This window comes from Chelonoidis abingdonii, chromosome 19 (genome assembly GCF_003597395.2).
Source record: "Chelonoidis abingdonii isolate Lonesome George chromosome 19, CheloAbing_2.0, whole genome shotgun sequence".
Taxonomy (NCBI): domain Eukaryota; kingdom Metazoa; phylum Chordata; order Testudines; family Testudinidae; genus Chelonoidis; species Chelonoidis abingdonii.
In genome coordinates, this window is record NC_133787.1 from 30,223,478 (window position 1) to 30,247,946 (window position 24,469).

At 40.8% G+C, this 24,469-nt stretch overlaps 1 protein-coding gene across 1 annotated transcript in view; it reads left to right on the forward strand.

Moving 5' to 3' along the window:
* Positions 1–24,469, forward strand: part of VAT1L (vesicle amine transport 1 like) — an 80,136-nt gene that overhangs the window by 27,524 nt on the left and 28,143 nt on the right. Inside the window, exons 4-7 of the mRNA XM_032768119.2 lie at positions 691–833; positions 6,633–6,736; positions 7,818–7,873; positions 10,802–10,996. Coding sequence (XP_032624010.1) covers positions 691–833; positions 6,633–6,736; positions 7,818–7,873; positions 10,802–10,996 — 498 coding nt within the window. The remainder of the gene's footprint in view (positions 1–690; positions 834–6,632; positions 6,737–7,817; positions 7,874–10,801; positions 10,997–24,469) is intronic.

Consider the following 24,469-nt stretch of genomic DNA (forward strand, 5'->3'; position numbering starts at 1 on the left):
AATACCTTGTGAGAATCTGGGCCTTAGAATCCTAAGTCTTATTGACTCTCAGTGAGACTTTAGCTCTCACTCAGTGCACCCAACATAATTTTAAGTAAATGAGTTCTCCACTGCTCACGTGCTTATAGTGACACAAGTTACAAAGGTGCTGGAAAGCTTTCAAAGCTTAAAGCTGCACATCATACAGGTGAGCATAAGATCCACCAATCATTGTGGATTTCCCCAATGTATGCTAAAAAATCTGGCAGAAGACGCTGGCAAATGCCCATAGTAAACAAACTGGGAAAAAATAGAAATATTTTTCTGATAATCCTTCAGTAGCAGCAGTATGTAAATGTCTTTCATGCAAAAGTATCATTTTAAGTGGATGCTGTCCCTTAAACTGGAACATTTTACAAAAGCTGAATTTACTTCAAAATATCATTGTGAAAGGGATATATGTGTGGTAGTTTTTCCAGTATAATTTATCACTTGTTAAACTAATTTTATCCCCAAAGAATATTTTTCTGGATATGCATGGGTTTACATCTGTCTTGCTATGTGACTGTGAAATGTCTGACCAGGATATAAAGAAAGTTTTGAAAACTGCATATGGCCAGTCTGGGATTTTATTGTATTATGAGTGAACTGGCAGGCAAAAATCAAGTAATTGACTTTGTCAGTGGAACTGATATAACAATATATTTGCAGGGTCAAGCCATTGCTCAGCTCTGCTCAACGATCCCTAGTGTTACTGTTTTTGGAACAGCTTCCTCTTTCAAGCATGAAGCAATCAAAGATTCAGTAACTCACCTGTTTGACAGAAATGCAGACTATGTCCAAGAAGTAAAGAGGTAAGGGTTTTGTTTTGATTATCAAGTAGTAGCTAGCGCAGGGATAGGCAAATTTTTTGGCCTGAGGGTCACACTGGGTTTCTGAAATTGGATGGAGGGCCGGTTAGGAGAGGCTGTGGCTCCCCATACAGCCAGGCGTGACCTGGCCCCTGCCTTCTCCAACCCCCCCACCCGGCTTCTCACCCCCTGATGGCCCCCCACTGCCCCATCCAATCCTTCTTCTCCTTCCTGACTGCCCTGCTGGGACCCCTGCCCCCATTCAACCCCCCCTGTTCCCCGCCCTCTGACCTCTCCAACCCCTATCTACACCCCGGCCTCTATCTACACCACTTCTCCCCGAACTCCCCTGCCCTCTATCCAACTCTCCCTTCTGCCTGCCCCCTTAGCACGCTGCCTGGACCACTGGTGGCTGGGGCTGCTACAGCCACACCACCCAGAGCACCAGGACAAGCAGCCGCACCACCCAGCTGGAGCCAGCCACGCCACTGCGCAGCACAGAGCACCGGATCAGGCCACAACTCCGCAGCTGCACAGCCCCAGGAGCTCACAGCCCCACTGCCCAGAGCATTGCACTGGCAGCACAGTGAACTGAAGCTATGCGGGAGGGGGAACAGCAGGGGAGGGGCCGGGGATTCAGGGGCTGGGCAGGAGGGTCATGCGGGCTGATTGTGGCCCACGGGCCATAGTTTCCCCAACTCTGAGCTAGCAAATTACTATGAAAAGTGAGTTAAGCATATATATGAGAACTGATTAAACAGGTTGGTTTTGGAACAATCACAGATCTAATCTAGATATTCTCTGTCTTTCCGATGAAAAGATAATTATAGCAAATCAGTATCTCCCTCTTCCTTTACGATCCAATATGGGCTTTATTGATCATGTTCACTTAGATACCTGCCACAAGCCAAAGGAATTAAATGAAAGAGAACAAAAAAATTGATTGGGGGAATCTAATCTCATACTATCAGCCTGCAGGAAAATAATCTTTCATTATTGCTGTTCACTTAAGTTGTTTTTAGTAGATTTGGTGCAATTGATTCAAAATGTTTGGGAATTCTCTTGTGTGATTCTGTCTGTCTAGGTTCTTATACTGTGCAAACCACTAATATCTTGGGTTCTGTGGTGTCTGGTTGAATTGTGAATACTTAGATTTTGTTTGCTTTAATGTTAGCCTCCTGAAGTTGTCACCTAGGCTTCTTTTTCTCCACAAATGCTTGCAGTTTTTTTGGGTTAGTCTGATTAATACTGGCTGCTAAGGGATATATTTGACAGGGAAAGTAAAGAAAATTTTCTCTAATTCTAGAAACAAATATTTGATGTCGTTGCGGTTTTCTAATTCTACTTTAAAAATAAAGATGATTTGTTGTTACATATGTCTTGAGTGCACTGATGCACTACCTCAATCAGCTGGCGGGAGCAAAAGAAATTTCTATGTCCATTGCACATGCACACACCCTGGTAGTATGTTGTGTGGATTCTCCATAAGGGATGCTACATCAAAGTATATGCAAAGTTTGTAGTTTATGCCACCTTGGATTGGGATCAAGAATGGATCTCATAAGCTAAGCAGGCTCAGTGTGTAGATGGGATGTCCCCCAAAAGAACATAGGCCACAGGAAGTGGTGTTGGATGTTCGGTAGGTGGCATGCTTCCTTCTCAATCATTGCTGCCCCAGCTTGGTGTTGGGGGGAGAAACCATGAGAACTTTTGGAGGAGTCTCCATCATTCATGGCTGTTGAAGATCCTGTGCCACTCCTCTGTAATATCAGAGTGTTAAGTCCCCACATCCTGACATAATTCTAATGTGAGTAATTACACTGTGCTTCCCACAAGTATTCTCTGCGTTGTCAGCTGGATACAGTGTTCGTCACTCTTTCATCCTACATGGGTTGAGTAGTCTGACTGTCTACTGTTAAAACACCTGTTACATCAGAAGAAAATTTCACTCGGCATGAAGTTTCAATAGATAAGGAGAAGAGTTGTCTGGCAAAGGATATTCAGCCAGCACCACCTCTTCAGCCCTGGACTGTTCACAGGACCTCACTTCACCCCCACTGGAAGCTGTCGGGGGTGAATTTTCACTGCCAGTGAGGAGCTGCTATAGCATGATGGTCTGGCTCCTCTTCACTTCCCTCTGGGAGCAGCTACAGCAGACCAGGAGTCAGCTACTTCCCACTGTACTAGGGCCATTTGAACAAATTGGGGGGTGGGGGGATTGTTCACAGAAATTTTTCACTCTTCAACGTTTGACATTTTGAAGAAAGTGTTCATCAGAATTCAAAACTAGCCCCTGCTCCTTACCCAGGGGACGCTGACTTCTCCTGTGCTCAGCCAGAAGAAGATACAATCTCCTTGGAATGCCCCACTCCCTATGGTGCTAGGTAATCATTGTTCTGTTCCAAGGGATTATTACAGTGGAACCCAGTTATAGTGGAGAGAAACTTTGCTACATGGGGTTCATTTAAAATGCCTGGTGATCGGTCCACAGGGTGTGTGATTTGGGGCTATTTGGAATGGAAGGTAAAACATACACGCTAAATGTTACATTTCCTCTTTAGGTTTGGCGTGACTATGATGGCAGGGTGATGAGTGTGTCACTGAAATGTAGGTAGTGGAGCTGTGGAAAATCAAAATGTCCATCCCATGGGAAATGCCAACATTTTGAATTTTTGGTTTTGTCTCAAATCAGGAAATGGAAAATGTTGATCTTGCAGAAACTGGATTTTTCCATTGGAAAATTCCTGACCAGCTCTAGTAGATAGATGGCTTGGTTGCCAGAGTGCAGTGGCCTGTTTTATATCAAAATCCTGCAGTAACAATGACTGGCATGATGTTTATAATAATGATACATTCCCTGCCCTGATTACATTCCGAAAGGGTACATTAAATACCATGTGTTTACAAATGAATGCTCATCCACTACCTAACTGTAGACAAAAAATATTGTGTTCACTGTTGTTGTAGCAGTGCTGATCCCTGGATGTTAGAGAGAGAAGGTGGGTGAGGAAATAGCTTTTATTGGACCAAGGCCTGTTTGGTGAAAGAGAGAAGTTTTTGAGCACACAGAGCTGAGCAGTCCTGAAGAAGAACTCTGTGTATCTCAGTAGCTTCTATTTTTCACCAACAGAGGTTGGTCCAATCAAAGATATTAATTTACCCACCTGGAGAAATTATTGGCCCACAAAAATCAGCAGTGTCTACCTGTTACACTACTAAGGGAACAACACTCATGTTTTGTGGGTCTTTGTAATGTGTTTCTGGCAGACATTTGAATGCTGTCTTTATCTCTGTTTTCTGAGGAAAATGAAAAATTCTTTATAGGTCATAAAGCTTTCCCTGTTCTCTGACTTTGTCTAATTACAGTTAGGCAATTGCAAGAAGTATGGTCATCACATGCTAATAGTTGCTTTTGGGGATTAGAAACTGTTGACTGCACCTTATGCCTTTGATAGTCCCCAGGGTATAATTATCCTAGAATAATGTGCCAGTGGTTTGCGTAATTGTTTAATTAAAGAGAACTGGTAAATAATTTGCAACTACTAGGGTTATTTACTTGGTCATAAAGTAGAATAGCAGGTTTTAGTCAAACTGGAGGCGGGAGTTCACAGGTTTAGTTAGTGCAGAGAAATGTGAAATCAGACCTTGTTACTGGCAACATGAGAGTAACTAATATTTCTCTCTTTTTTTAAAAAAAAAAACTTCAAACATTGTCGGGTTATATTTTTCACCTGAAAAAAAGATAGTGGTTTTCTTGGCCAGTAAATACTGAGCTATAGTTCAGAAATGCTTGCAAACAAGGTTATTTATTGGAACCATATAAAATTTCAACTCCTCTGCTGCACAAATTGTAGACATATTCTGCCCTTGGCTTCATGTGGATGGCTCCTGTTGACTTCTCTCTAAGCTTGGTTTGATTCAATGCAGGGACCTAGTAGATCAAAGATCCAAAATGGAATTATGTCCCTGATCTGACACTTAAAAACATACTATCTAAGGAGAAGTGAGTTAGAAAATGACCCATTTCCCCTTTTTTACTTTGCTTGATGAATGCAGAAGCAGCCCTCCCTTGCCTGCCATCATTACCAGGATTACAAATTTAGTATTTATTTCTAGTGTGGAAACTATAGATTTCAAGTTTCCCTCTGAATCTGCATGGGGGATGAATGAGAATGCATCATGTAGAATTATTTGCTTCCCTGAAGAAATTCATACCTAAGAGCTGTTTTTATAAGCACCAATACATCCCCATATGTCTGAGCGTAGACTCAGCCCTTAGTCACCTGAGTAGCTTTTTGCACAGGATTGTCATCTATCACTGGCTTCCCACTAGTGTAACTATTAACCTCAGTGAAGTTACTCTGATCTACACTGGTGTGAGAAAAGAATTGAGATGGTTTACTTGAATGACACGTGAAGAGGATTGGGCTGTATTGTGAGTAAACACTCCCACTGCACTTCTGTTGCATGGTCGATATCTTCTATGAAGTAGACCAATGCTGTTGTTACAGTCGTCCATTCCCATGATCCATGCTCTAGTCCAGGGATCGGCAACCTTTCAGAAGTGGTGGGCCCAGTCTTCATTTATTCACTCTAATTTAAGCTTTCACGTGCCGGTAATACATGTTAACATTTTTAGATGGTCTCTTTCTATAAGTCTATAATATATAACTAAACTACTGTTGTTTGTACAGTAAATAAGGCTTTTAAAATGTTTAAAAAGCTTCATTTAAAATTAAATTAAAATGCAGATCCCCCCAAACCGGTGGCCAGGACACAGGCAGTGTGAGTGCCACTGAAAATCAGCTCGTGTGCCGCCTTCGGCACCCCGGCCATAGGTTGCCTACCCTTGCTCTAGTCTTTCACAGGCCTCTCTGACTTGCATAAACACTTCTTGATTTATTTTCATAACCTCCCTATTTTAGATTCTCATCTTGCCCTGTAAAATAGTTGTAGTGATAAATAATGATTTTCTCTCTCCCAACTGTCCCCATAGTCTCTGTGCCAGAGCTTAACAGTATATAATTTCCACTTTCTCATGTTCTGCTTCTTTCCCTCAGTTCTGGTTACAACACTGTTGCTCAGATAAACAAACATATTTTTATCATTCTGTAATATACTATCCCAGTTGAATCTCAATTAAGCCAAACTTCTCTTTCCTCCATAATTATCTGTACCACCTATAACATTCTGGCCACTCCACTAAACTCTTCTTCCTCGTTCATTTTTCCAGAAGAAGGAAATAAAAATAGTGTAGCTAACCAATCATTTACTAAACACTTGGCTTTTTTTGCTGCAACTCCTTTCCCATCTCACACATGTATGTTTAGTTCAGGCCAGATTCTGACATGTTTACTCACTTTGAGTCGTATGTTACTCGACAAATAGCCCCATTAACTTCATTGAGATTGATTGTGGAGTAAGATGCTACTTAACATGACTGTGTGTGGCAGTGTTGAGACTCTGGGCCAAGTTTCTCAAAAGTGAATATTGATCTTGAGTGTCTCCATTGCTGCATATCCAAGTGGAGATGCTTGGTTTTCGGGGGGTGAATGCTAAGCACTTTTGGAGAATTGGGTGTTCTTAAAATGCTCCCGTTGTGTACTTTGTAACTGAAACGCTCAAAATCACTAGTTTGCTTTTGAAAATCTTTACATTAAATAATAAACTCTTCCGACTCCTCTCTGAAGTGCCTTTCAAACTGTAGGTGCTATGTAAACAATAATCCTATAGTAGACCAGTTAAAAGAAGTGAAGTCTTGAGTCCTGTTGCGATGTGAAATTTGCCCTCCTTGTGTCTTAGAATCTCAGCAGAAGGAGTAGATATCGTTCTGGATTGTCTGTGTGGCGAAAATACTGGAAAAGGCCTCAGTCTTCTCAAACCACTTGGGACTTACATTTTATATGGTGAGTAAAAACAAAACAATTAGAAGTTTATTTCAAAAATATCAATTTGCCAACCTCTTCCAGCAGCATGGGAACACTCTTTAAAACATCCAAGCTAATAAGTTCTCCTTGGGGAGTATGATGAATATATCTATCTTGTTACACTTTGATCAATCATTTCTATTTAAGAGTTTCTGAGGATCTGATTCATAGGCTAAAACATGAGGAGAAGCTAGTTGCTGCAAAGCAAGTTGTTTTTTCAAAATATCCAAAGGCAGAACTGGCTATATGATTCAGATAGTTGAACATCACTTGGCTACATAGAAGGAATAAGTTTGGGGAGCGACTTTGGATCTCTTATTCCTCAGGCCACATGAAGCTAGAAGTTTGGTAGAAGTAACTGTAGTATGATGCATGGAACTGTAGAAACAGTGTCATTCAGGAATGACTTCACTTGGTCTGACACCAAGCTGTGCAAGCTGAATCCAGACTTCTAAATCTCACTTTACAGCCTCAGCATGTACCACTGGCCACTCAGCATATTTAATAATAGAAATTGCTTCCCTATAACTCTGCCTACCTGCCACATAACTTTCTGCTAATGAAACAGCAACATCCCCAGACTCTATGAGAGGAGAGTTAGAGACTACGTATCTCTGAAAACAGAGAGGGGAAGTCTATATGGTTATAGCTGCCACCTAGCTGGGAAAGTGTAATGGGGAGGAAGAGATTTGCTATCAAAATACCTAATATTATCTAGTCTGCTTAACTATGAACATCTGTCTGAGAGGCTGAATTGATGGTTTTTCTGATCTCAGAAATAATGAGAGCTTATCTGTCATTTGATATGAACAAATCTTTCTTTTGTTCCTGAAATGTGTAGGATGCTATCAACTTGACTTCTTTGATTGCTGTACCAGTGATAAAAGGAAGGGCATCATTAAGGCTTATGCAGTTTGGAAAGAAAAGAAGAATTTTTCCAAAGCGCAATTTTATTTTTTTATTTTTTATTGATTTACTTTTTAATACAGACAATTAAATGGCCTCATTCACTGGCATGTTATAAAGGGTGTTTACATGTATGTGATCTCTTTTTTTTCAGGTTCATCTAATATGGTTACTGGGGAAACAAAAAGCTTCTTTAGCTTTGCAAAATCAGTAAGTATAGTACTCCTGTGGTTCTGTTATATCACACTTATTAGCATTTATCTCCTAAACCCATTATTTTTAGCAGCTTAGTTCATCTTAACCAACACCAGCCTAATTTGTCTCCATTCCATTGTTTACTAACTCCAAAATATCACATCACACTAGTGTAAATGTAGCATGGCCTGGTATGGTATTCTTTTGGTATGACAACTAGTCAGGAGTCTGCTCTGTATGCAATAAATATTTGAGTTGCCAATAATCTGTGTAAAGTCATTTTATATCTTAGACCAAACTAAACCATCAGTTTATTTTCTGACCTGGTAGTAGCATGTCATATCCACTGTACAACTGTACTCCCAGGGAGTTCTTTCCTTCTCTAATGTGTATGCACAATTATGTGAATTCAAGGATATACTTGAGTCACAGGGTTCCATCATCTCTAAGAGTCTTAGGAATTAATTGAGCTGTAGAGGGTATGTCTACACTAGAGTGTGATTACACCTCATGTAAACACACCCAAGCTAGCTTTAATCTAGTTTACTCAGACACCAGAGCAGTGAAGCCTCAGCAGTGCATGAGTAACTACGTGGCTTCTGGGTGGGCTTGTACAGTCCACACTGAAGTGTGTGCTACCATGGCTTCGCTGCTTTGGCACCCCAACTAACTAGATTAATGCTAGTGTGAGTGTGTCTACACGAGCTGCAATCACAGCCCATGATTGCAGGATAGACACCCATTGAAATGTATGCTTCAATTCTTATGGTGCTGTCTTACCCTTTTCCTTGATTTTGTGAACAAACTAAAAGCTGAAGTATTAATAAATTATTCTCTAGCCTGTTACAATAATGAACAAATCTGTTCAGACAATTCACAAAAAGAAAAAGACCAAATCTGTCATATAAATTGTTTGTAAGGCAAGTTCAACAACCTCAAAAAGTGATTCCTTCGGATATAAGAAACAAGGACATAAGCTACTAATCAGAGATCGACCACACATAATTTATCTGCTAAAAATTCATCAACACATCATACCAGCAACCCTTTTTCCCAGAAGAAATTAACTTTGAATATCTCTATGCAGCTAAAATCAAGATGTATCAAAGTCCCCAATAAGAGACACTCAGAGACTTTACCTCCTACTTGTTCTATCTCACATAATGGCAAGGGCTAAAATGTGCAAAGATCCTTGTAATTAGATGCAAACATAGAGCTGAAATAGTCTGAAGAAATTTCTGTCACTGTTAAAAACTATATTATCTCCAGAGAAAATATCTACATGTGAACCTACAGAAAGAGGTATTGTGGGCGCTGAAACAACCTGGTCTGGTTAGTTTGACATAATGGGACAATTGAGAAATGCAAGACCAACATATCCATTAAGCTATTCTATTGTCTCTGTCACTGCCTTGGTTTGTTTTTGAGCCTAAGACTAGGCAAGCTTCACACTGCACATGTAAATAAGTCAAGGAGACAGGTCACCACGTTTTTCAATTGGTAGTGTAGACAACCCTGGTAGAAATTGAAATTGGCTCCCACTGGTACCATCTAGAGCATCTACTGTAGGTTTTGAAAAAAAAGCAACAGTTTACATTGGTTCCTTGAGCTCCTGGTTCTCCATCTGAAACCAAGGGAGGCCTGGAGAATGAGACTTGTTGAAGATTACTAACGCAATCCACTAGGGGGGGCTATACTGTTCTATAAAAAAGATTAAAACCTTGGTATCTTGCTGCACATTGCAATTGTCCTGAAACCAGGTTGCCTGGAGCTACTGTGATAAATAACTGTATGGAAGTTACAGGCTAAAACAAAAGCCTTGATCAACATGTCCAGGCCTATATTAAAAAGCTTTAAACCAGAATGAGTCGATAGGTGTTTTGTAATGGATACTGGAGGGAATAATGCCACCTCTGGAAACTTAAAAGGCAATCAAAGGGAATATTTAATCAAAATATTAAGTAGTGCATTGAATTGTTCATAAAAATGTAAACTGCTTTTTTACGTTAATATAATTAATCCCATGGAAAATTAAGTTACCAAAAACCATAAGAAATTTTTTAATTAAAATTTTGCCCACTAGAATAAAACTTGCTAAGATGTGGGATCTCGCTCGCAAGGGTGCCCTGGAGCTACAGTAGACAAAATGACATCATTAGAGATAATACAAGACTCCCAAACATATCAATGTACAAGACTTCAGCAGGAGGGTAGACAGAGAGGCAAGAGCAGCAGAAAGGGATTTTTGGTGGGATGAGTTATAGGGGGGAGTCGGGTTAAGAGGTTTTAGAGAGGGGTTACATGGCTTCCCTAAGGTAACAAAGGAAGACTGTGGCAGAGCCACAAATAGAATTCAAGACTCCTAAATCCTGCCCCTTAGTCACAGGATTATCCATCCTCCCAATTGTCTCTGTTTGCCTCAAATACTTGCATTTGACCTTCACATGCAAATCAGGTAGCTACATGTCTGTCTATCCCCATTTCTTTGTGCAAACCTTGTGACTAAAAGAAGACAGCTCTGGAAATTTTTGGAATTTGGGCACAAAAAACAAACAAGTATGTTTTAGCTCATTATTCTACATCAGACAGTTCAGTTTTCCATGCAGCTATTTCCTCATACTGTGCCTTTCTGCTGCTATTGTTCACACTTTTCTTTCATGAATCTTCTCTCCTTCACCATAGCCCTTGAGCTGTCAGCAAAACAAGAGTGCCTCTGTATTTTTGCCTTGTTTTTCTTAAAATCCATGAGGTTAATGGGCTTTTGATCAAGTGCTGAGTCCTGTTTGCAGAGAACCTTTATTCTATGTTGGGTTACATCTCCCATGGAAGAATAAACACATCTAAATCCCTGATAAGCTCTTTGCATACATTGCAATATTGTGAACCCTTTGGCCTATGTGTGTGTGTGTTCTTGTAACCTTCATGCCATTTGTTCCTCTCCAGTGGTGGCAGGTTGAGAAAGTGAACCCTATCAAGCTGTATGAAGAGAATAAAGTCATTGCTGGATTTTCTCTGCTAAATCTACTGTTCAAACAGGGCCGAAGTGGCCTAATTAAGGGTATAATGGACAAACTCATAACACTGTACAATGAGAAGAAGATCAAGCCTCTGGTTGATTCGTTATGGGCTCTGGAAGAGGTAGGAAAATGGCTTCTCCCCCGCCCCCCTTATTTCTTAAATTCATAAAGTAAATGGTTATTTTGAAATATGAAATCAGAGTGAGTAAACTATTTACAGTAATTAATTTATCCAACACATTTTGCTTTTACTTCTGTGTGTGAATTGTTTGCAAAAACCCTGTCAGTCTCACATTTCTTTGTTATCGAGTTATCCACACATTTCTACTATGAATAATTTTTGGTTTGCAGAGGATCTGTTCCTACTTCGTTGCAAATACTCATAATGTATGAAGTGATGGATAGTCACATGGTATTCTTTCTATTTCATGATTGGGTGAATTGTGTAAATAGCCAATGCAGCATGAATTGCAGATGTTATAGTGGGCCTTTACTCCTACGCATGGGCTCAAAATCTGCCTTTAGTGAATAGTCTTAATACATTAGAATGAGACTCATTTCTTGCCTATATTTCTATATTTGTGCTAGATCAGTCTAACCACTCAAATCTTTGCAGAAACTGAATGTACAAATGTTGCTGATCTGGGCAGATCAGAATTCTCTTCTGATTTGAATGAATATTCAAGGACAATTTTTTCTATTGCTTGTTCAACTCTGTTTAAAGGATTGGAGTCGATCTAGTCTGCTGATAATAGGATAGTTACACACCCCTTTTTAACCAAGCCACTGCTTTCTGAAAACTCTGCTGTCCCTAAGATGTTGTTAGAAAAATAACTCTGGTCGTCTTAGTGGTCTGAACAGACTTTTTTTTTAATTATTTGTTTGTATTACAATAACACCTGGAGGTTTAATTTTTGTGAAATTTACCAAGTTTGACACACAACTATGATGATTGCTTCCCTCGGCTGTGTTGAATGTGAATTCTAGTTGTACAGTTGCTATTCAAAAGGTACTGGCAACATAGGTTGGCTGTGATTGTGCTGGTAGTAACCAGCAAGCTCCATCAATGTGTGATATCAGCCAAAATCCTGGATGCCTCATAATGAGAGTTCAGACAGGGTACAGTACAGAGACTGCTCCCTCCTCAAGCTATGATCACTGGTAAGATCTCCATACTCACACTGCTGGATCTCTCTGCAGCCTTTGATGCAGTGAGCCGCAAGGTAGTGCTAACACACCTGCATGACTTAGCAGAAGTACTTGGCCCAGCACTAGATGGCTCCAATTGTTCCTCTCCAGAACTCAGAGAGTGGTGCTGGGTAAATGCTCCTCTTCCTGGATCCCTACTATCCCAGCTTGTCTTCAGTGTCTGGGTACGTCTACACTGCACGATTATTTCGAATTAGCTTAAACCGATATTACAAAACAGATCTAATAAAATCGGTTTAGCGCGTCCACAGTGGGATCACGAAATCGGATTTGTTTGGCGTCCTGGTCCAAAGCTACCTCGATTTCAGGAGTGGTGGCACTGTGGGTAGCTGTCCTCAGCTATCCGCATAGTTCCCACTTCCGGGTTGAGAGCACAGTGCCTGATGGGGCAGAAACATTGCCCGGGTGGTGCTGGGTACAGCCTCACCCCTCCTTTGTGAAGGCAGCAGACAACCTTTGGCGCCTTTTCCGGAGTGCATTGAGCAACGCCATAGCACAGCAATCATGGACCCTGAGATCACAAACGGTATCCTGACCGTTGTCAACACCTCGCGTACTTCTCGCCAGCAGCATTCAGTACACAGAGGGTGACATTTACAGTACTCAAGGAATTATTTATTTTACTTCTCTTTCACGTGCTGGGGGGGGAAGAGACTGACGAGCTGTTCCGTGAACACGCAAGACACCGTGTATTAAGCTACAGACATGTGGCGCTCAGCAAGAATGCAAATGTTTTCAGAGACTGTGTGGAGACTGGTAACTGTAGTCCTCATTACCCCCTCCTCCCTCCATGAGCATCCGTTTGAGTCTCTGGCTTCCCGTTACGGTTGTCACGCACCGCTGTGTATCCTGGAGTTTATTTTTCAAACGCTTTGGCATTCCTGTTCTTTAACAGAGCTCTGATAAAACAGATTTGTCTCACCATACAGCGATCAGATCTAGTATCTCCCGTAGGTTCAATGCAGGAGCTACTTTTGCATTTGAACTGCATCGCCACCCGTGCTGATCAGAGCTGGACACGTGAAAGCAGGAAATGTCATTCTAAAGGTCTCGGGCTTTTCCTGTTTACCGGACTCCGCATCCGAGTTCGGATTGCGGCCAGAGCGGCAGTGGTGCACTGTGGATACCTCTAGGAGGCCAATAATGTCGATTTCCGTCCACACGAACCCTAATCCGAGTTAAATCACTTTCAAATTTAGCGCTACTCCTCTCGTCTGGGAGGAGTTCCGAAATCGATTTAAGGAGCCGTTTAACTCGATATTAATGACGACGTCGTGTGAACAGGTACAGCGTTAAATCGGTATATCGGCCATTAAACCGATTTAAAGTCGCAGTGTAGACCTGGCCTCTGTTTCAGACCACTAGCAGAGATAGTGAGATGTCATGGTGTTGGAAATAATTTTCATCATAATTTCATTCGGATTTACCACAACTAAGTTTCCACACAAGTATTCCTTTATTAGTTCAAAGGTCACTTGACGTTTGTTACATCCAAAACACAAATATTAGCATATGCACACACCTCTATTCTATACCTTAGTAACAACAGTTACAAGCATCGGCCAAAATACTTACAACCAGATCAGGCTCAGGAGACACTTTCCCACCATGACTCCAGATGGGCAAGGAAAAGCTCTCACAAAGAACCCGTAGAAAACCCTTGTTTTTTATACACTATTACAAACAAGTTGAATCATAGCTGGTTATGGGATTTTAGCTAGGGCCAGATAAAAGCTTGGGGCTGAGCCCTGTCCCCTGTTCCAGTACAGACAACATTAATGACTGGACCTCTTTCTTCAAGCTCTTCTTATCTCATTTTGCCATATTTCTTCCTAACTACTGGGCCAAGCATTTCTTTATAATAAATGAAACAAATCAGTAATTTACTGCATCCGATACCCAATTTTTAAAAATGTTGATAACCCCAACCCAAATCTTAAATACCACTAATATTTCAATGGTCACTATAAGTTTAACACAAACAACCCCCTTCTTGTGATTTTATTCTTTTTGATTACGTGTCTTGGGCCTATTGCTCATACTGCTATCCAAACTCAATTTAAAACCATAGTTCACTCAGGCCGAATGTGGGCCTTTACTCCTATGCATGGGGTGAGCTATCACCAGCTATAACACTCAGCTATATAGCTCACAGTGCTCCATGCATTTGTCACATCTGGGCTGGGTTACTGTAATTCATTGTATCTGAAGCTGAATGTAAAGATAACTCTCAGGCTCTAGGTGGTAAAGATTGTAGTTGCCTGCCTTCTGCCTGCTCAGGTTGCCATGAGCACATCAGTCCTCAAGTTTCTCCACCAGCTTCCAGTCCACTTCTTATGCCACTTTATGTCCTGATTTTTCAAAGCAATTAGTGGATCAAGCCCCACCTACATCAAAACCAAATTTCAGTCTATAAACTCCCATGACAGCAGCACTCCTTTGCAACAGTGCAGCTCACAGGACCCAGGATGAAGCATGTGAGAGCTGGGGACAAAGCATTTTCTGTCAAGGGGATCCCGCTATGGAACAATCTTTCTGAGTTGCTCAGGCAAATCTAGAGTCTAACCATCTTTGGGAAACAAGGGAAAGCCTCCCTCTTTGAGAGAACCTCTCTGCCATAAGTGACATATTTCAAACACCTCTTGTATTCCTAAACTTCTCCTAACCCCTCCCCAAGGAGAGACCTATCTCAATCAGAGTTCTGATCCTATAAAGGGAGAAGTGCCAGCGACTCTGTTTTGCTCTTGATTTTTTTAGGGAAGTTGATGAGAGAGTACAGTGATGGGCAGCAGTATAAAACTCTAAGATAGATACATGCAGAATATGAATCATTTTTTATTAAATGGCATTGCACAATATTTTAAAATCTCTAAGTGGCATGAGGATGTAAGTGCTGGACTGAGCATGTTGCTGTTTCATTGTAGATTCAGCTGTGGTATATATTAAAATAAGGAAGCACTTAAAACCAACAATTATTAGCCAAAGTAATTTTAGACCAAGAGAAAACAATATAAAAAACGGTTCTACATGGCAGAATAATCTTCTAGTCAACATGACGGGAATTTACTGGGAGACTTTAAGCAATATTCTTTCATTTGTTTGGTAACATTTTACAACATTTGGCAGTACATGAACTCTCTCTCTGACATTAGTTTGTGGAATATGTAAATCCATCTGTTCAAGACTGCGGTTTGGCAAAGTATAGCTCATTTATCAATCCTGCTCAGTTTGCATGATCTAGGAGGCAATTTACAAAATGTGTTACTGGCTGGCATCTGCAGGAATATAATGATCCTGGAGTTTTGGGGGTTGTTCGGTTTTGAATTGATTTATAAAGAATTACTCTTCATTCTAAACATTCGGAAATATGCCCAGGTCAGTTTTCAGAGCAAAATCAATATGATGGACCTAGAGATGGGCCAGAGCTAGTGCCCTAGATTCATCAATCTTGAACTATGGGAAAGTTGTTTTTTTTTTGTCTCTGAATTTCATGGATCTGACCCTTCCCAGAATGCATCGTGAACTTATTTTGATTGCTTCTCATTTCTCATCAGTACTGGTAACCTTTGATGCAGAACCTCACAAGCTGAATTCAGAAGCTCTATTCAACTCAGGCATGATTTTAAAATGTATATTTATGCACTAGCCACCATTTGTATGGACACATGTTCATTTTACTGTGGGTTCTTCATATTGCATGGGAAAAAAACCCTATCCTTGTCCTCTCCTGCCTCGTGGCAAGCCTCTAACAGCAATGGGGGCTAAGCAGAGGGTTGACTTGCAGGCAGAGTTACCGATTAAGCAATACTTGCAGCTCCACTATGGAAGTACTTCCTTTATCTAGAAACTCTCATGATGTTCTCCAGAGAGAAGCCCTATCCTAATTAAAGTTAACACCCCAGGACTCCAGTGGGTGAAACTTATTGGCCCACAGGAGCCCCCGGGGTGCATACGCATGCAGGATGGGAGAAATAAACTCAGACTGCTCATATCAATAGAGAGCCCTCCACCTTATCGGAATAGTCAACAAGCCAAAGAAATGCAACGGAGTTGGGGGTGGTGGTGATAAGGATGAAGCCTAGAGAGAGAGGATGCATATGAGCTGGGCATTAGGACAGCACACTGCCTCGACTTGCCTCTCCAGAGGTGGAAGTGAGGAGACCTTGAGGCAGGCTGGGCACTAGTTAGTGGTGACTGGCTTGTTAAGTCGAGGGAGGTGGGGAAAAAAAAGGTAGGACTCCTTTTGGTCCAAATTTTTAAAAGTGAATAATTTAAATAGTTTTCTCTGGAAAAACTTAGTAATCTCCCAAGTCTCTTGGAAAATTTCACTTGTTCACTGACTTCCAACTTGGAGACAATTAGTAATTAAATTCAATTGGTGACATCTGAAGTGTGAAGAGGTTTTAATCTTGTTCCAAGCACTCAATGCAGCCTAAACTATCACGGCCCTGAGCATTCCTTCTTAACAGAGGCCATAGTTTGCAAACCTAGGTCGTTCAAGTCAGCTATTTAAATCTATATTCAGGCACGTAAGTGGCCTATTTTTTCAGGTGTGCTGAGCACTCCAATCTCCCACTGCAGTACCACTTTTAATCATGTTGCCTACTCGATATCTGCCTTTGTCTTCACATCTTCCTTCATTCAGCAGATATGAATCTACAAATGAATAGATTGTGTGCACCTCCATCCTCTCTCCAAATTCAGCCTAGCAATATAGGAAGCAAAGTGCATCATAGCAGGTACTATCCATACAACTCCACTGTATTGTTGGATTAATGCAAGGGTTTCTAGTTGGTTGCTAAATGACTTGCAGGATATTAGACTGACATACTTGCCTTGACTCTGCTCCCATTGACATCAGTGGGGGGGAGGGGGTTGCCACTGTCTTCAGTGAGAGCAGGATTGGGGCCACTGCGTTCACTGTCTAGCTGGGGTGGAATCCTTTCCAGTGTTTTGAGCCCTCCACTTTAGGGCCTGATCCAAATGCCACTGAAGTCAGTGGAAAGACAGAATGCCAGGGAGTCTTCCCATTGATTTCAATGGCCTTTGGATCAGGGTCTAAGCATGCATTCTTAATACAGGCTGCTTAAATGAATAACAAACTGTTGAAGAGTGGGCTGGATTCTGATCTCAGTTATACTGATGTAAATGATTCCATTCTCTTCAGTAGAGTTACACTAGATTATACAGCTGTGAGTGTAATCAGTTTCTAGGTCACTGATTGTAGGAGTATTTTTTTTTTACTGCTGTAATATCTGTTGATGCTGACTCATGAAGATTAATTCTTTATTGCAGATCCCTATCCATAAATCCAAGTTAAAAGCCTGTTCTCAAGTGGTTCGGATTAGCAACATTTTGTGATTTATACACAGAGGTTTAGCCAAAAGAGACTCAAACAAAATCCACAGTTACAATAAAATGGAAGTTTAGTTGGAATTATTAATCACTAACTAAGCAGAGCCGAATGATTAATTAGTTCCTCAAATATTTTGCAGTTATTTGCCTATGCAGTGGAGTACTTAAGAGAACAGGTAATTTTGCTGCTGGTGCATGCTTAAAATATTGTTGTAGCAAAGGGTTGATTGTGTGGCAAGATGGCGCTTCAGTGTCAACTGTAAACTTTAGATCAGAATCCCAATTAATCAGTTACTTGCTGAGCTATATGTTTGTCTTTGTTGGTAACTAATGATCAAGCCTGTGATTTGGTTTCATTAAGTTGCTTTTCCCCATTTTGATTAGTCTGCAATAAGCATTTAATAAGCGAGTTTGCATTTGCCTGACCTTTTATGAAGGTTGGCTTCATAAAATAGATGACTCCAGATTATCATCCAAGGTAAATTCTAAAACATGTTCTCTTAAGATCCAGCACATTAGTTAATCGTGTATATGCTTCACCCTCTAGTGAAAGCTAAATTTGCAATTTACCATAGTTACAAAAGTAGCATCTGGAAGAGGCATGAAATTATAAGTGAAATTATTGTTTACTGGGGCATAATGTTTGGAAATCATGTGTTTTCTTAAGAATATTAGACACCTATTCCAGGCTCTAGATGCCCTGCAGCAATTAAAAATACTACAATAGCAATAACAACAAAATAATTTCAAACCCCTCCCATATAAAACAGTCGGAAGGGAAATATTGCAAAACAAAATCTCTCCACCTCCCAGGTGCCCACAAAAGCTCTGGACCACTCCAAATGCTCGCTCAAAAAAACTAGCTTTGTAGTATGCCCAGTCTGTGGATGGCAGGTTGAAAACCTTTGCTCTAGGATACCAAAGAACTGGACCACAGGAGCAAATCAGCATCTGTGGGGAAAGCTTGCAATCGCCTGACCAGATTCAGAAAAGGAAAGAGAATTTTAGGTTATAGTTGCTGAAGCAGCTGGAAACTAACCAGCAGTTCCTACAAATCACCAATGTAGTTTGTAAACATTGCTGACAAAAGATGGATGAACACCCTTAATTGGGAGCAGAGTGGGATATCATTTTAACCAAATCCTCAGGCTGCTTCCTCTAAGCCACCTGAAACATCTTAGTTTTAACTGAACCGATTCTCGTCTAACTCACTGTTCTCCACACCCTGATCTTGCCTAGACACTCAGCTGCACATTTCATCCAGGACAAGATGGTGATATACAGCTGGGGATGTCATAAGCACACTGAAAACACTTCAGACCATATCTCATCACTGCCTCTCTTAAGGGCTTCATATGCACATTGAACAAAAGGGTGACTGTCATAAACAGATAGCTAAGGGTTAATGTTTCTTTTGCCTGTAAAGGGTTAACAAAGGGAACCAAACTCCTGACCAGAGGACCAATCAGGAAACCGGATTTTTCAAAGCTCAGGGAGGGAAGTTTTTGGGTGTGTGTTTTTTGTTCTGTTCTAGTGCTCTCTTCGGCCTGAAGAGGAATCTCTCTACCTTCAGGCTTTCTAATCCTCTATTTCCAAGTTTGAGTACAAAGGAGAAAAACAATAGGCTATATTGGTTTTTTTTGTACTTACATGTGTGTAGTTTGCTGGAATGTTTTAAATTGTATCTTTTGGATAAGGCTGTTTATTCATTTTCTTTTAAGCAATCGACCCGTATATTGTCAACCTTGAACCAGAGACCATTTTTATATAAAGCTTTCTTTTAAAACTTGTTGAATTTCTTTTCTAGTTGAGCTCAGGGGATAGGAATCTCTGTGCCAGGGTTACGGTCTCTCTCAGGGAAAGACTGGGAGGGGGAACTCTTTGTGTCAGAGTTGCAAAGCTTACCTTGCAGGGACCCACCTGACTGAGGTGAAAGAAACTGGGTCTCTCTGTTTTGCATTTCAAGGAATTGAAATAGGGTGATCATCCAGGGCCATCCAGGGAGGAAGCCTGGGAGGAAATAAAGAGAGACTAATGGGGGGTGTTATTTCCCTTTGTTGTAGACTCAGGGCATCTGAGTCTTGGGGTCCCCCAGGGAAGGTTTTGGGGAGACCAGAGTGCGCCAGACACTGGAATCTGGCTGGTGGCAGCGCTATCAGATCTAAGCTGGTAATTAAGCTTGGAGGTTTCATGCTAACATCTTATTTTCTGAACTCTAAGGTTCAGATCTGAGTAGGAAAGCTATGACAGTGACAGTGTAGAACTCCGTGGGGAATTCCACAAGAAGAAAACCTTGGGCTGAAGAGCATTTGCCACTTGGCTCCCCATCTCTGGTTCTGTCCATAAGGAGGGACCTCTGGCTTCTAAGTACCAGATTATTAAGGTCCTACTGATCTTTGTCATATTCCCCTACTTGCACTGTTGTAGAAAAAGAGCTGCCTTTTAATATAGGCAGTACGGAGGAGCCAGGCCCCAAACACTGCATACCTGTAAGTCCTTGTGAATCTCTTCAGACTGCAGCGAGTACTGCTCCTCCTTTAATTAGTGGGTTTTGTTTCTGCTATGATGCGATAATTAAGAGAATCCTACTGGAAAACGGAAGAGCAAGATCTCCAGTCAGGTGCAAGTCTTCTCAGGATAACCAAAATTATGAAAAAGAAATTTTCACTTTTCTCTTGTGTAGCAGCAGCGTCTAGAAGCCCATACTAATGTAAGGCACAAAAGCATTGTCTCTCAGGGAGGACTGCTTTATTTAGGGCTTTAATTAGGCTTAGTACTGGAAGAAAAGAGGGTGATAGAAGTACTAGAACATCGTGGGAAAATTTAGTGCTGTACAATAACTCTTGATACCTTGTATCAGAGGGGTAGCCCTGTTAGTCTGGATCTGTAAAAGCAACAAAGAATCCTGTGGCACCTTATAGACTAACAGACGTTTCGGAGCATGAGCTTTCATGGGTGAATACATGACATGCATCTGACGAAGTAGGTATTCACCCACGAAAGCTCATGCTCCAAAACGTCTGTTAGTCTATAAGGTGCCACAGGATTCTTGATACCTTGCTACCTAGATTGTTGATTTGAATTAATTGTATTTCACTCCAGGTAATATCTGTTGCTACAAAACAGCAGTGTGATGATGCCTTTCGTAATGTTAGTTACCTGGTGATAATGCAGTAAGTGTGTGTTTAGCTTTTATGCCCATGAGGTAGAAATGTTGGGGGCTGACATCAGAGGCTGGTAAGTGTTATGAATAAGGGGGGAGATGCTGACAATCATTCTGAGGTGAAAGGAACATACGGGGCCACTTAGTTGTCTCCATGAATCTATTGAAGCATTGAGTTCATTTTTCCTGAAATATCCTGAATCAAACTGTCTTTGAGAACCTATCACTAAACCTAGCATTAAGATATTTTAATAGAATTACAGAATCCATGCTAGTATCATAATTTATTTTGAAAGGAACCATTTTGTATATTCCCATTTTTATTCACTCTCCCCTCTCTGCACCAGTTTTTGTTCTTTCTACCTAGCTACAATGGAATTACGGTAGCAACCTTCTGCCCTCTGCATCCAAGTTTTATGTCCCAGTGATGAAAGAGTTCTAGAACTGCTGTTGGGATGGGGAGTGGAGAGCACTTTCCAACTAGAGCAGCAACCCCGATGCAGAAATTTGAACTGTATGGTAGAGAGGTTAAAGGCATGAAAGTATATTAGTGTTTTAGGCAGTACTGTATGGCTTCAAAGAACTCCTCTGTTGTAAATCTCGCTGCTTTTCCACTGAAAACATTGTCTGGCATAAATAACCTTATCAGTGCAGGTAGTTAGATAGCAAAACTGTTCTAAGGGAAAAGCTCCTGTAATTGATGATGTAGAATAATGAAAGAGGGAAACCTCTAAAGAGGCTACAATTTCAACAAAACCTCTCTCTGTCTGTCATCAGTCTTAGCTGTGAGGTCAGAAGGAGCATTTGTATTTCAGTTCAGTAAGATTCTCAGAAAACTTGTATATTTCAGAATGGATGGTGTGTCTTCCTACTGTATGGAAGCAGCCTCCCCAGCTGAAGACACTACAAAACTTTCCTGCCAAGATTTGAAATCAATTAGAGTTTTGCTGTTGGCTTCAGTAGAAGCAGTTTGAGCCCTGTATTTGTCCTTGAAGGTGTACCAGGGGACTAAAGAAACATTTCAAGCATTGGAAATGAAAGTTCACTGCAACTCTTCAGATTGCTTGCAGTACAGTAGACATTAAAATAGAATCATTTACCTTGTCCTGATTTAAAAATAATATCACTGCAGTATTACAATTAAAGAATTGGAAAATATTTCAGTTCATTATAATATAAATGCTTCCTTTCCTATTGGCCATCCCTCTAGCACTAGAGTATGGACTCTGCTGTTCTATCACTAGGAATATTGCCCTGATGGTACTTTAAGAGCAGTTGGTCATGCAGGTGGTCTTCCTAATCCAAAGTTATAAGACCTTGGTATACACTGTTCTGCCAGAGAGATGTCTTGCTGTTTTCTTGAAGTATAACATTTTGCTTGCTTTGATGACTACATAAAATAAAAAATCAGCAGTTCAAAGTCTAGTTACATTGTTTATCCTGTAAATCACTGCAGTTTCTGTATACAGATACTGTTTAATGTAACAAGGTAATCTCATGCAGATATCAAAGCTAACAAAACTCCAAGAAACTACAGTCCATCAACTGAGTATGTTTTGGTAATGCAATGTGGGGCGGGGCAGAGACTGAGAAACAAAAAAGGAACACAAGCATGGGAATAACCTGCCAAAAACAATCTCCTAATCCTAGGTGCATCTAAAGAACAATTTCTCTCTTAGATTTTGTGGAGGATAGATACAAAGCTTGCATTCCATTTGACGTTTACTCCAGTAGTATAACGAGCATCAATTCTAAATGGATGAAACGGAACATGAGTAAGGTGACTTATTTCTTTGTTTATTTTAAAGGACCTGGCAAGAGAGTGTTTCCTAGAGATGTTTAGGCAATGTTAAAATTAATTACTTTAGCTGAAAAATTCTAGTGTTAACACTTAAGAATAGAGAGTAATCCATCTAAAATATTCTGCACACCTCATTAGAGCCCTTGCTGCTTTCATGCATACTACCCCACCTTGCCCCACTTTCACTGTACATCATTTTCTTGATATTCTTTGCCCTTTATTGTGGTTTACCAAGATGTGAATCTAAAAAGCTGTTACCTCATTTATAATCCATCTGCTCCCCCTCTCTGATTCACTATAAATGAAGGTACAGTCCAGTAGAAGTTTTGGTTTTTAGCTTCATTTGCTGTTGAACTGAGATGCAATAGGGTTGTGATATTAAAGAATGAGGCAGAGCTAGACTAGGGCAAAGGCACTGTAAGTACCTGCCTAAGGCCTCAGATCCCTGGTGGTTATGATATACTTTAACATTGGTCATTGTTACTGCAAGAACGAGGTGGTGGGTGAGCTCTTAAAGGGAGAGGATTTTTATCTGTATGTACAGACAGGGATATATACTCAAGTGAACTGTTGTTTTAAGTTGCAGTCAAGTACGATAAATAATACCTCATATAGAAGTGGGATGTAATTAAACTAATGAATTATTCCAAATTAATACATTTGTTTCCAGCTGCTGGCAATTGGGCTTCTGAAATGTGACTTGTTTTGGCTCACATGCCAACTGTGCACATAAATGTGTAAATAATACTGTAAGTGTATATAATGCATGTCATTGGGAGGGTTTTAAAGCACTGTTTGCCCCACATGGGTATGGAGAAGACCACAGCTAGGTCGTGATTTGCCTAATGTCACACAGCAAGTTAATGGAAGAGTCAGGAATAAAACCTGTGATTTTTCAGTTCTGTTTTCTAAGTGTTGAGTCACTCAGCTCTGTCTCAGCAATTCTGAAGATCAGGCCCTGTCATTCTAGATGCATGCTGGAAGTCACATGGTCTTTGGGAATACAAAGTTTTAGGCTGGGAGCATTTCAGGAAAGAGTATGATGAAGCTAAATCTTGGGAAGAAGTAGCGAGTGCACAGAGCTTTGTAAAGCATTCCGTCCATTATACTGATGAGTGTAGATCCTGTGCTAAAATACTGTGGTTGGAAAGGTTAGAAAGCTGATCAGCTGAAATAAAACTCTCCCAATTAATAAAGATACAGCCTGTAGCCACTCGGTAAGCAGACTGCTAAGGATTAATTAATTATGAAGATAAGTCAGCGGAAAACAATCCTTTCTGGAGGCCATGAGAAATTGGAAGTTGGAGAAAGAGGCGAGTCGTAACACATGTTATTGGGTCAGTGCTGACTGTCACTTCTGGTTGCCCTTGTTTACCATGGAAATAGCAGCTTCCAGTTATGGCAGGACATATAAAAGCAGCATGCAGATTTGGTATCTGGATTGATAACGTGAAGGAGAACAAGAAACGTAGGGAAGAAAATAAAAATAATATAGCTAGCACTAATAGATTCCACTCGAAAAAAAAATGAGCTGTGTGAAAGAGAAGCCAGTTCTATCCTGCCAATTAATGAAATTACCTAGAGGAGATCAAACTTAGATGAATTAGATTAATTTGTAATTCATTAGAAAATCAGAACAAACCTGTTGTATGGCGTGAGCTGCTGATTAATTACTGTGAGGAAACAACATTTAACAAAAGGAGCCAAGGTACTAAGATAGGTGAAACGTCTTTAAGTAATAAATTGGCACGTTTCCCCTCTGTGTTAAATAGAGACTGATGATAGCACCCAAGAACAGCCTCCTGGATAAAATCAGAGAGACCTGATTTTTGGAGAGCATTACCAAGGGAGACCTGATAAACGTATGAAAATGCAGACTTGAGTGCAGGAATATTGGCGGGGTGGGGGAAGAAGAGGGTATCCAGTGTGCTGTACATGGGAGACTGGCGCCAGTGACTCTAAATTTTAGACCCCTGCACCCATTCAACCCCCCTCATTCCCTGTCCTCTGACCCCCTTGACCCCTATCCACACCCCCACCCCCTGACCACCACCCCAAACTCCCCA